This window comes from Petromyzon marinus, unplaced genomic scaffold (assembly GCF_048934315.1).
Source record: "Petromyzon marinus isolate PM22_M1 ecotype Great Lakes invasive population unplaced genomic scaffold, UKy_Petmar_22M1.pri1.0 PM_Scaffold_374, whole genome shotgun sequence".
Classification (NCBI taxonomy): Eukaryota; Metazoa; Chordata; class Hyperoartia; order Petromyzontiformes; family Petromyzontidae; genus Petromyzon; species Petromyzon marinus.
The window spans coordinates 68,143-80,000 of record NW_027423362.1 but is presented as its reverse complement, the minus strand read 5'-3'; the positions used below and the strand labels follow the sequence as shown (position 1 = coordinate 80,000).

Genomic DNA, 11,858 nt, shown 5'->3' with positions numbered 1-11,858 from the left:
GGGAGCGGGCATCCCGGGCCTCCCTGGACGCCCGCGGGGGTCCTCCCCCCGGCTTCCTGGACCCCGGCCCCGTGCCGCCACTCCTCTCGGCCTCGCCCCAACCGCCGGCGGCACAGCCGGCGGCACAGCCGGCGCCCGCCCACCGGCACGGGCGCCACGCCGAGGGTGCGGGGGCGGCCACCCGGGCGGCCGTGGCGGCCGCCATCCACGCCATCGGGGCCGGTGGCAGGACGCCCTTCAGGTGGGGCGGCCGGGGGCAGGGTAGGCCGGTCACCGGGTAGGCCGGTCACGCGGTCGGGAGGTCATCTGGTCACCGGGTCACTCGGTCACCAGGTCATCTGGTTACCGGGTCACTCGGTCGGCAGGTCATCTGGTCACCTGTCCACTCGGTCGGCAGGTCATCTGGTTACCGGGTCACTCGGTCGGCAGGTCATCTGGTCACCTGTTAACTCGGTCACCAGGTCATCTGGTTACCGGGTCACTCGGTCGGCAGGTCATCTGGTTACCAGGTCACTCGGTCGGCAGGTCATCTGGTTACCGGGTCACTCGGTCGGCAGGTCATCTGGTCACCTGTTCACTCGGTCGGCAGGTCATCTGGTTACCGGGTCACTCGGTCGGCAGGTCATCTGGTCACCTGTTGACTCAGTCGGCAGGTCATCTGGTTACCGGGTCACTCGGTCCGAAGGTCATCTGGTTACCGGGTCACTCGGTCGGCAGGTCATCTGGTCACCTGTCCACTCAGTCGGCAGGTCATCTGGTTACCGGGTCACTCGGTCGGAAGGTCATCTGGTTACCAGGTCACTCGGTCGGCAGGTCATCTGGTCACCGGGTCACTCGGTCGGCAGGTCATCTGGTTACACGGTAGCCCGGTCGCCAGATGAACCAGTCGTACGGCTACCAGGTAACCCAGATGATGATGGTGGTGCTGATGGTGTTGCTGATGATGCTGATAATGATGCTGATGATGCTGCCACTGATGATGATGTTGCTGCTGCTGATGATGATGCTGCTGATGATGCTGCTGGCTCCAGGTCCCACCACCGATCAGCACTGCCGGTACGTCGCCTCTGGTTGACGCTGCTCAGCATGGAGCAGCTGCACTCCACCTTCCTGCGCTACTCACTCACCCACAGGCGTCCTCAGCATGAGGTGAGCGCCCGCTCACTCACTCGCTCACTCACTCACTCACCCACTCACCCACTCACTCACTCACTCGCTCACTCGCTCGCTCACTCACTCACCCACCCACCCACCCGCTCACTCACTCACCCACCCACCCGCTCACTCGCTCACTCACTCGCTCACTCACCCACCCACCCGCTCACTCACTCACCCACCCACCCGCTCACTCGCTCACTCACTCGCTCACTCACCCACCCACCCGCTCACTCACTCACCCACCCACCCGCTCACTCGCTCACTCACTCGCTCACTCACCCACCCACCCGCTCACTCACTCACCCACCCACCCGCTCACTCGCTCACTCACTCGCTCACTCACCCACCCACCCGCTCACTCACTCGCTCACTCACCCACTCACTCACTCACTCACCCACTCACTCACTCACTCACCCACTCACTCACTCACTCACCCACTCACTCACCCACTCACTCACTCACCCGCTCACTCGCTCGCTCACTCACTCATTCACTCACTCACTCACTCACCCACCCACTCACTCACTCACTCACTCGCTCACTCATTCACCCACTCACTCACTCACCCACTCACTCACTCGCTCACCCACTCACTCACTCGCTCACTCACTCACTCACCCACTCAGTCACTCACTCGCTCACTCGCCCACTCACTCACTCACTCACCCACTCACCCACTCACCCACTCACTCACTCACTCACTCGCTCGCTCACCCACTCACTCACTAGCCCGCTCGCTCATTCACTCACTCACTCGCTCACTCATTCACCCACTCACCCACTCACTCACTCACTCACCCACTCACCCACTCACTCACTCACTCACCCACTCACCCGCTCACTCGCTCGCTCACCCACTCACCCACTCACCCACTCACTCACTTGCTCAGCAGCTGGATGCTTAGCAGGGTGAGCTGAGTGGTGGTGATGGTGGTTGTTGTTGTGGTTGTTGTTATGGTTGTTGTGGTTGTTGTGGTGAGCAGTTGGAGGCTGAGCAAGGTGAGCTGAGTGGTGGTGATGGTGGTTGTTGTTGTGGTGGTTGTTGTTGTTGTGGTTGTTGTTGTTGTTGTGGTTGTTGTTGTGGTTGTGGTTGTTGTTGTTGTGGTTGTTGTTGTTGTGGTTGTTGTTGTTGTTGTGGTTGTTGTTGTTGTTGTGGTTGTTGTTGTGGTTGTTGTTATTGTGGTTGTTGTTGTTGTGGTTGTTGTTGTGAGCAGCTGGAGGCTGAACAAGGTGAACTGAGTGGTGGTGGTTGTTGTTGTTGTTGTTGTTGTGGTTGTTGTGGTTGTTGTGGTGGTTGTTGTTGTTGTGGTTGTTGTTGTTGTGGTTGTTGTTGTGGTTGTTGTTGTTGTTGTTGTGGTTGTTGTTGTGGTTGTTGTTGTGGTTGTTGTTGTGGTTGTTGTTGTTGTGGTTGTTGTGGTTGTTGTTGTGATGGTTGTTGTTGTTGTGGTTGTTGTTGTTGTGGTTATTGTGGTTGTTGTTGTGGTTGGTGTGGTTGTTGTTGTTGTCGTTGTTGTTGTGGTTGTGGTTGTTGTTGTGGTTGTTGTTGTGGTTGTTGTGGTTGTTGTTGTTGTTGTGGTTGTGGTTGTTGTTGTTGTGGTTGTTGTTGTTCTTGTGGTTGTTGTGGTTGTTGTTGGTGTGGTTGTTGTTGTGGTTGTGGATGTTGTTGTTGTTGTGGTTGTTGTTGATATTGTGGTTGTTGTTGTGGTTGTTGTGGTTGTTGTTGTTGTGGTTGTTGTGAGCAGCTGGAGGCTGAGCAGGGTGAGCTGAGTGGGCCGGCTCGGATTGTCCACAAGGAGACCGACGCCATCAACGCCTTTGCTGTCAACATGGTGAGTGGTGGTGAGTGGTGGTGAGTGGTGGTGAGTGGTGGTGAGTGGTGGTGAGTAGTGAGTGGTGGTGAGTGGTGGTGGTGGTGAGTGGTGGTGAGTAGTGAGTGGTGGTGAGTGGTGGTGGTGGTGGTGGTGAGTGGGTGGGTGTGTGAGTGAGAGGTGGTGAGTGGTGGTGAGTGGTGGTGAGTGGTCAGTGGTGAGTGGGTGGGTGTGTGAGTGAGTGGTGCTGAGTGGTGGTGAGTGGTGGTGGATGGGTGGGTGGTGAGTGGTGGTGAGTGGTGGTGAGTGGTGGTGAATGGTGAGTGGTGGTGGTGAGTGGTGAGTGGTGGTGCGTGGTGGTGAGTGGTGAGTGGTGGTGAGTAGTGAGTGGTGGTGAGTGGTGAGTGGTGGTGAGTGGTGGTGAGTGGTGGTGAGTGGTGGTGAGTGGTGGTGAGTGGTGAGTGGTGGTGAGTGGTGAGTGGGTGGGTGTGTGAGTGAGAGGTGGTGAGTGGTGGTGAGTGGTGGTGAGTGGTGAGTGGTGGTGAGTGGTGGTGAGTAGTGAGTGGTGGTGAGTGGTGGTGGTGAGTGGTGGTGAGTAGTGAGTGGTGGTGAGTGGTGGTGAGTGGTGGTGGTGAGTGGTGAGTGGTGGTGAGTGGTGGTGAGTGGTGAGTGGTGGTGAGTGGTGGTGAGTAGTGAGTGGTGGTGAGTGGTGGTGAGTGGTGGTGGTGAGTGGGTGGGTGTGTGAGTGAGTGGTGGTGAGTGGTGGTGAGTGGTGGTGAGTGGTGAGTGGTGGTGAGTGGTGGTGAGTGGTGGTGAGTGGTCAGTGGTGAGTGGTGGTGAGTGGTGAGTGGGTGGGTGTGTGAGTGAGTGGTGCTGAGTGGTGGTGAGTGGTGGTGGATGGGTGGGTGGTGAGTGGTGGTGAGTGGTGGTGAGTGGTGGTGAATGGTGAGTGGTGGTGGTGAGTGGTGAGTGGTGGTGAGTGGTGGTGAGTGGTGGTGAGTAGTGAGTGGTGGTGAGTGGTGAGTGGTGGTGAGTGGTGGTGAGTGGTGGTGAGTGGTGGTGGTGAGTGGTGAGTGGTGGTGAGTGGTGGTGAGTGGTGAGTGGTGGTGAGTAGTGAGTGGTGGTGAGTGGTGAGTGGTGGTGAGTGGTGGTGAGTGGTGGTGAGTGGTGGTGGTGAGTGGTGAGTGGTGGTGAGTGGTCAGTGGTCAGTGGGTGGGTGTGTGAGTGAGTGGTGGTGAGTGGTGGTGGATGGGTGGGTGGTGAGTGGTGGTGAGTGGTGGTGAGTGGTGAGTGAGTGAGTGGTGGTGAGTGGTGGGGAGTGGTGGGGAGTGGTGAGTGGTGGTGAGTGGTGGTGAGTGGTGAGTGGTGGTGAGTGGTGGTGAGTGGTGGTGGGTGGTGAGTGGTGGTAAGTGGTGAGTGGTGAGTGGGGGTGAGTGGTAGTGAGTGGTGAGTGGTGGTGAGTGGTGAGTGGTGGTGAGTGGTGAGTGGTGGTGAGTGGTGGTGAGTGGTGGTGGGTGGTGAGTGGTGAGTGGGTGGGTGTGTGAGTGAGTGGTGGTGAGTGGTGGTGAGTGGTGGTGAGTGGTGAGTGGATGGGTGGGTGGTGAGTGGTGGTGAGTTGTGAGTGAGTGGTGGTGAGTGGTGGTGGTGAGTGGTGAGTGGTGGTGAGTGGTGGGTGGGTGTGTGAGTGGTGAGTGGATGGGTGGATGAGTGAGTGAGTAGGTGGGTGAATGGTGAGTAAGTGGGCGAGTGGTTGAGTGAGTGGGTGGATGTTTAGTGGGTGGTGAGTGCGTGGGGTGAGCGAGTAGGTGAGTAGGTGAGTGGAGTGTCTCCGCCTTTTACTCCCCCCATGTCTCCCCCCGTGTCTCCCCCCGTGTCTCTACAGGAGACTAACCCCACGTGTCTCTACAGGAGACTAACCCCTCCGTGTCTCTACAGGAGACTAACCCCCACGTGTCTCTACAGGAGACTAACTCCCCCGTGTCTCTACAGGAGACTAACCCCTCCGTGTCTCTACAGGAGACTAACCCCCCCGTGTCTCTACAGGAGACTAACCCCCCCGTGTCTCTACAGGAGACTAACCCCCCGTGTCTCTACAGGAGACTAACCCCCGTGTCTGTACAGGAGACTAACCCCCACGTGTCTCTACAGGAGACTAACCCCCACGTGTCTCTACAGGAGACTAACCCCCCCGTGTCTCTACAGGAGACTAACCCCCCCGTGTCTCTACAGGAGACTAACCCCCCCGTGTCTCTACAGGAGACTAACCCCCACGTGTCTCTACAGGAGACTAACCCCCCCGTGTCTCTACAGGAGACTAACCCCCCCGTGTCTCTACAGGAGACTAACCCCCCCGTGTCTCTACAGGAGACTAACCCCCCCGTGTCTCTACAGGAGACTAACCCCCCTGTGTCTCTACAGGAGACTGACCCCCCCGTGTCTCTACAGGAGACTAACCCCCTGTGTCTCTACAGGAGACTAACCCCCCCGTGTCTCTACAGGAGACTAACCCCCCGTGTCTCTGTGTCTCTACAGGAGACTAACCCCCCCGTGTCTCTACAGGAGACTAACCCCCCCGTGTCTCTACAGGAGACTAACCCCCCGTGTCTCTACAGGAGACTAACCCCCCCGTGTCTCTACAGGAGACTAACCCCCCCGTGTCTCTACAGGAGACTAACCCCCCGTGTCTCTACAGGAGACTAACCCCCTGTGTCTCTACAGGAGACTAACCCCCCCGTGTCTCTACAGGAGACTAACCCCCCCATGTCTCTACAGGAGACTAACCCCCCGTGTCTCTACAGGAGACTAACCCCCACGTGTCTCTACAGGAGACTAACCCCCCCGTGTCTCTACAGGAGACTAACCCCCCCATGTCTCTACAGGAGACTAACCCCCTGTGTCTCTACAGGAGACTAACCCCCCCGTGTCTCTACAGGAGACTAACCCCCGTGTCTCTACAGGAGACTAACCCCCCCGTGTCTCTACAGGAGACTAACCCCCCGTGTCTCTACAGGAGACTAACCCCCCCGTGTCTCTACAGGAGACTAACCCCCCCGTGTCTCTACAGGAGACTAACCCCCACGTGTCTCTACAGGAGACTAACCCCCCGTGTCTCTACAGGAGACTAACCCCCACGTGTCTCTACAGGAGACTAACCCCCACGTGTCTCTACAGGAGACTAACCCCCCCGTGTCTCTACAGGAGACTAACCCCCCGTGTCTCTACAGGAGACTAACCCCCCGTGTCTCTACAGGAGACTAACCCCCGTGTCTCTACAGGAGACTAACCCCCCGTGTCTCTACAGGAGACCAACCCCCTTGTCTCTACAGGAGACTAACCCCCCCGTGTCTCTACAGGAGACTAACCCCCCCGTGTCTCTACAGGAGACTAACCCCCACGTGTCTCTACAGGAGACTAACCCCCACGTGTCTCTACAGGAGACTAACCCCCTGTGTCTCTACAGGAGACTAACCCCCTGTGTCTCTACAGGAGACTAACCCCCCCGTGTCTCTACAGGAGACTAACCCCCCCGTGTCTCTACAGGAGACTAACCCCCCGTGTCTCTACATGAGACTAACCCCCCCGTGTCTCTACAGGAGACTAACCCCCCCGTGTCTCTACAGGAGACTAACCCCCCCGTGTCTCTACAGGAGACTAACCCCCCCGTGTCTCTACAGGAGACTAACCCCCCCGTGTCTCTACAGGAGACTAACCCCCCCCGTGTCTCTACAGGAGACTAACTCCCCCGTGTCTCTACAGGAGACTAACCCCCACGTGTCTCTACAGGAGACTAACCCCCCCGTGTCTCTACAGGACACTAACCCCCCCGTGTCTCTACAGGAGACTAACCCCCCGTGTCTCTACAGGAGACTAACCCCCCCGTGTCTCTACAGGAGACTAACCCCCACGTGTCTCTACAGGAGACTAACCCCCCGTGTCTCTACAGGAGACTAACCCCCCCGTGTCTCTACAGGAGACTAACCCCCCGTGTCTCTACAGGAGACTAACCCCCCGTGTCTCTACAGGAGACTAACCCCCCCGTGTCTCTACAGGAGACTAACCCCCCGTGTCTCTACAGGAGACTAACCCCCCGTATCTCCCCCGTGTCTCTACAGGAGACTAACCCCCCCGTGTCTCTACAGGAGACTAACCCCCCGTGTCTCTACAGGAGACTAACCCCCCCGTGTCTCTACAGGAGACTAACCCCCACGTGTCTCTACAGGAGACTAACCCCCCGTGTCTCTACAGGAGACTAGCCCCCCCGTGTCTCTACAGGAGACTAACTCCCCCGTGTCTCTACAGGAGACTAACCCCCACGTGTCTCTACAGGAGACTAACCCCCCCGTGTCTCTACAGGAGACTAACTCCCCCGTGTCTCTACAGGAGACTAACCCCCCCGTGTCTCTACAGGAGACTAACCCCCACGTGTCTCTACAGGAGACTAACCCCCCCGTGTCTCTACAGGAGACTAACCCCCACGTGTCTCTACAGGAGACTAACCCCCCGTGTCTCTACAGGAGACTAACCCCCCCGTGTCTCTACAGGAGACTAACCCCCCGTGTCTCTACAGGAGACTAACCCCCCGTGTCTCTACAGGAGACTAACCCCCGTGTCTCTACAGGAGACTAACCCCCCGTGTCTCTACAGGAGACTAACCCCCCGTATCTCCCCCGTGTCTCTACAGGAGACTAACCCCCCCGTGTCTCTACAGGAGACTAACCCCCCGTGTCTCTACAGGAGACTAACCCCCCCGTGTCTCTACAGGAGACTAACCCCCACGTGTCTCTACAGGAGACTAACCCCCCGTGTCTCTACAGGAGACTAGCCCCCCGTATCTCCCCCGTGTCTCTACAGGAGACTAACCCCCCCGTGTCTCTACAGGAGACTAACCCCCCCGTGTCTCTACAGGAGACTAACCCCCCGTGTCTCTACAGGAGACTAACCCCCCGTGTCTCCCCCCGTGTCTCCCCCCGTGTCTCCGTGTCTCTGCAGGCGAACCCGGCGTGTCTCTACAGGAGACTAACCCCCCCGTGTCTCCCCCCCCCGTGTCTCCGTGTCTCTGCAGGCGAACCCGGCGTGTCTCGCCCTGGCAGGGAGCCACGACCTGCAGGAGCTCGACGTCTCCTCCGTGCTCACGTCGCGCACGCACAGCTGGGCGCACGCAGAGACACGGTGCGGACACGCAGAGACACGGGGGGGACACGCAGAGACACGGGGGAGACATGGGGGAGACACGGGGGAGACACGCAGAGACACGCAGAGACACGGGGGAGACACGCAGTGACACGCAGAGACACGGGGGAGACACGCAGTGACACGCAGAGACACGGTGCGGACACGCAGAGACACGCAGAGACACGGGGGAGACACGGGGGAGACACGCAGTGACACGCAGATACACGGTGCGGACACGCAGAGACACGCAGAGACACGGGGGAGACACGGGGGAGACACGCAGTGACACGCAGAGACACGGTGCGGACACGCAGAGACACGCAGAGACACGGGGGAGACACGCAGAGACAAGGAGAGACACGTCGCACACGCACAGCTAGGCCCACGCAGAGACACGGTGCGGACACGCACACAGAGACACGGGGGAGACACGCAGAGACACGCAGAGACACAGGGGGACACAGAGACACGGGGAGACACAGGGGAGACACACAGAGACACGGGGGGACACACGGGAGACACACAGAGACACGGGGGGACACAGAGACACGGGGAGACACAGGGGAGACACGGAGGGGATACAATGAAGAGACACGTTCCGTCTCCATGGCGATGACGATGCTCCGTTGCCCCCCACTCCGTCTCCATGGCGACGACGACGACGCTCCGTTGCCCCCCACTCCGTCTCCGTGACGACGACGACGCTCCGTTGCCCCCCACTCGGTCTCCATGGCGACGATGACGACCCGTTGCCCCCCAACTCCGTCTCCATGGCGACGATGATGCTCCGTTGCCCCCCACTCCGTCTCCATGGCGACGACGATGACGCTCCGTTGCCCCCCACTCCGTCTCCATGGCGACGACGATGACGCTCCGTTGCCCCCCAACTCCGTCTCCATGGCGACGACGACGCTGCGTTGCCCCCCACTCCGTCTCCATGGCGACGATGACGCTCCGTTGCCCCCCAACTCGGTCTCCATGGCGACGACGACGCTCCGTTGCCCCCCACTCGGTTTCCATGGCGACGATGACGCTCCGTTGCCCCCCAACTCCGTCTCCATGGCGACGATGACGCTGCGTTGCCCCCCACTCGGTCTCCATGGCGACGATGACGATGCTCCGTTGCCCCCCAACTCCGTCTCCATGGCGACGATGACGCTCCGTTGCCCCCCAACTCGGTCTCCATGGCGACGACGACGCTCCGTTGCCCCCCAACTCCGTCTCCATGGCGAAGACGACGCTGCGTTGCCCCCCACTCGGTTTCCATGGCGACGATGACGCTCCGTTGCCCCCCAACTCCGTCTCCATGGCGACGACGACGCTCCGTTGCCCCCCACTCGGTTTCCATGGCGACGATGACGCTCCGTTGCCCCCCAACTCCGTCTCCATGGCGACGATGACGACGCTCCGTTGCCCCCCACTCCGTCTCCATGGCGACGATGACGATGCTCCTTTGCCCCCCACTCCGTCTCCATGGCGACGATGACGACGCTCCGTTGCCCCCCACTCCGTCTCCATGGCGACGATGATGACGCTCCGTTGCCCCCCACTCCGTCTCCATGGCGACGACGACGCTCCGTTGCCCCCCACTCCGTCTCCATGGCGACGATGACGACGCTCCGTTGCCCCCCACTCCGTCTCCATGGCGACGATGACGACGCTCCGTTGCCCCCCACTCCGTCTCCATGGCGACGATGACGACGCTCCGTTGCCCCCCACTCCGTCTCCATGGCGACGATGACGCTGCGTTGCCCCCCAACTCCGTCTCCATGGCGACGATGACGACGCTCCGTTGCCCCCCACTCCGTCTCCATGGCGACGATGACGCTGCGTTGCCCCCCACTCGGTCTCCATGGCGACGATGACGATGCTCCGTTGCCCCCCAACTCCGTCTCCATGGCGACGATGACGCTCCGTTGCCCCCCACCCCGTCTCCATGGCGACGATGACGCTGCGTTGCCCCCCACTCGGTCTCCATGGCGACGATGACGCTCCGTTGCCCCCCAACTCCGTCTCCATGGCGACGATGACGCTGCGTTGCCCCCCACTCGGTCTCCATGGCGACGATGACGCTCCGTTGCCCCCCAACTCCGTCTCCATGGCGACGATGACGCTGCGTTGCCCCCTACTCGGTTTCCATGGCGACGATGACGCTCCGTTGCCCCCCAACTCGGTCTCCATGGCGACGACGACACTCCGTTGCCCCCCACTCGGTTTCCATGGCGACGATGACGCTCCGTTGCCCCCCAACTCCGTCTCCATGGCGACGATGACGACGCTCCGTTGCCCCCCACTCCGTCTCCATGGCGACGATGACGACGCTCCGTTGCCCCCCACTCCGTCTCCATGGCGACGATGACGATGCTCCGTTGCCCCCCACTCGGTCTCCATGGCGACGACGACGCTCCGTGCCCCCCACTCCGTCTCCAGGTCCCTGGAGCTGCTGCTGCTGCCCCTGCTGGAGGAGACGGAGGGGGAGCCGTGGGGGGGGCCGTGGGGGGGGGCGCCCCCCACCACCTCCACCCCCCCCCACGCCCGCACCCCCACTGGGGGGCCCCTGGGGGTCACCGCCGCGCGCTGGCCGGGAGGGGGCCAGACGGCCACCGGCACCACCGTGGTGAGTTTACCGTGGACGGGTTCACCGTGGTGAGTTTACCGTGGACGGGTTCACCGTGGTGAGTTTACCGTGGTGAGTTTACCGTGGTGAGTTTACCGTGGTGAGTTTATCGTGGACGGGTTCACCGTGGTGAGTTTACCGTGGACGGGTTCACCGTGGTGAGTTTACCGTGGTGAGTTTACCGTGGACGGGTTCACCGTGGTGAGTTTACCGTGGTGAGTTTACCGTGGTGAGTTTACCGTGGACGGGTTCACCGTGGCTGGGTTCACCGTGGACGGGTTCACCGTGGTGAGTTTACCGTGGACGGGTTCACCGTGGTGAGTTCACCGTGGTGAGTTTACCGTGGTGAGTTTACCGTGGTGAGTTTACCGTGGTGAGTTTACCGTGGTGAGTTTACCATGGTGAGTTTACCATGGTGAGTTCACCGTGGTGAGTTTACCGTGGTGGGTTTACCGTGGTGAGTTTACCGTGGTGAGTTTACCGTGGTGGGTTTACCGTGGTGAGTTTACCGTGGACGGGTTCACCGTGGTGAGTTTACCGTGGTGAGTTTACCGTGGTGAGTTTACCGTGGTGAGTTTATCGTGGACGGGTTCACCGTGGTGAGTTTACCGTGGACGGGTTCACCGTGGTGAGTTTACCGTGGTGAGTTTACCGTGGACGGGTTCACCGTGGTGAGTTTACCGTGGTGAGTTTACCGTGGTGAGTTTACCGTGGACGGGTTCACCGTGGCTGGGTTCACCGTGGACGGGTTCACCGTGGTGAGTTTACCGTGGACGGGTTCACCGTGGTGAGTTCACCGTGGTGAGTTTACCGTGGTGAGTTTACCGTGGTGAGTTTACCGTGGTGAGTTTACCGTGGTGAGTTTACCATGGTGAGTTTACCATGGTGAGTTCACCGTGGTGAGTTTACCGTGGTGGGTTTACCGTGGTGAGTTTACCGTGGTGAGTTTACCGTGGTGGGTTTACCGTGGTGAGTTTACCGTGGACGGGTTCACCGTGGTGAGTTTACCGTGGTGAGTTTACCGTGGTGAGTTCACCGTGGTGAGTTTACCGTGGTGAGTTTACCGTGGTGAGTTTACCGTGGTGAGTTTACCGTGGTGAGT

General features: G+C 59.9%; 1 protein-coding gene across 1 annotated transcript in view; it reads left to right on the top strand.

Annotated features, from left to right (window-relative positions):
• The window catches only part of LOC116938319 (dmX-like protein 1), a gene marked incomplete at its 5' end in the record, with an annotated part of 85,820 nt that overhangs the window by 17,724 nt on the left and 56,238 nt on the right, over positions 1–11,858 (top strand). Inside the window, 5 exons of the mRNA XM_076064298.1 lie at positions 1–241; positions 1,032–1,149; positions 2,902–2,988; positions 8,030–8,136; positions 10,570–10,756. The exon at positions 1–241 is cut by the window's left edge and continues 54 nt beyond it. Coding sequence (XP_075920413.1) covers positions 1–241; positions 1,032–1,149; positions 2,902–2,988; positions 8,030–8,136; positions 10,570–10,756 — 740 coding nt within the window. The remainder of the gene's footprint in view (positions 242–1,031; positions 1,150–2,901; positions 2,989–8,029; positions 8,137–10,569; positions 10,757–11,858) is intronic.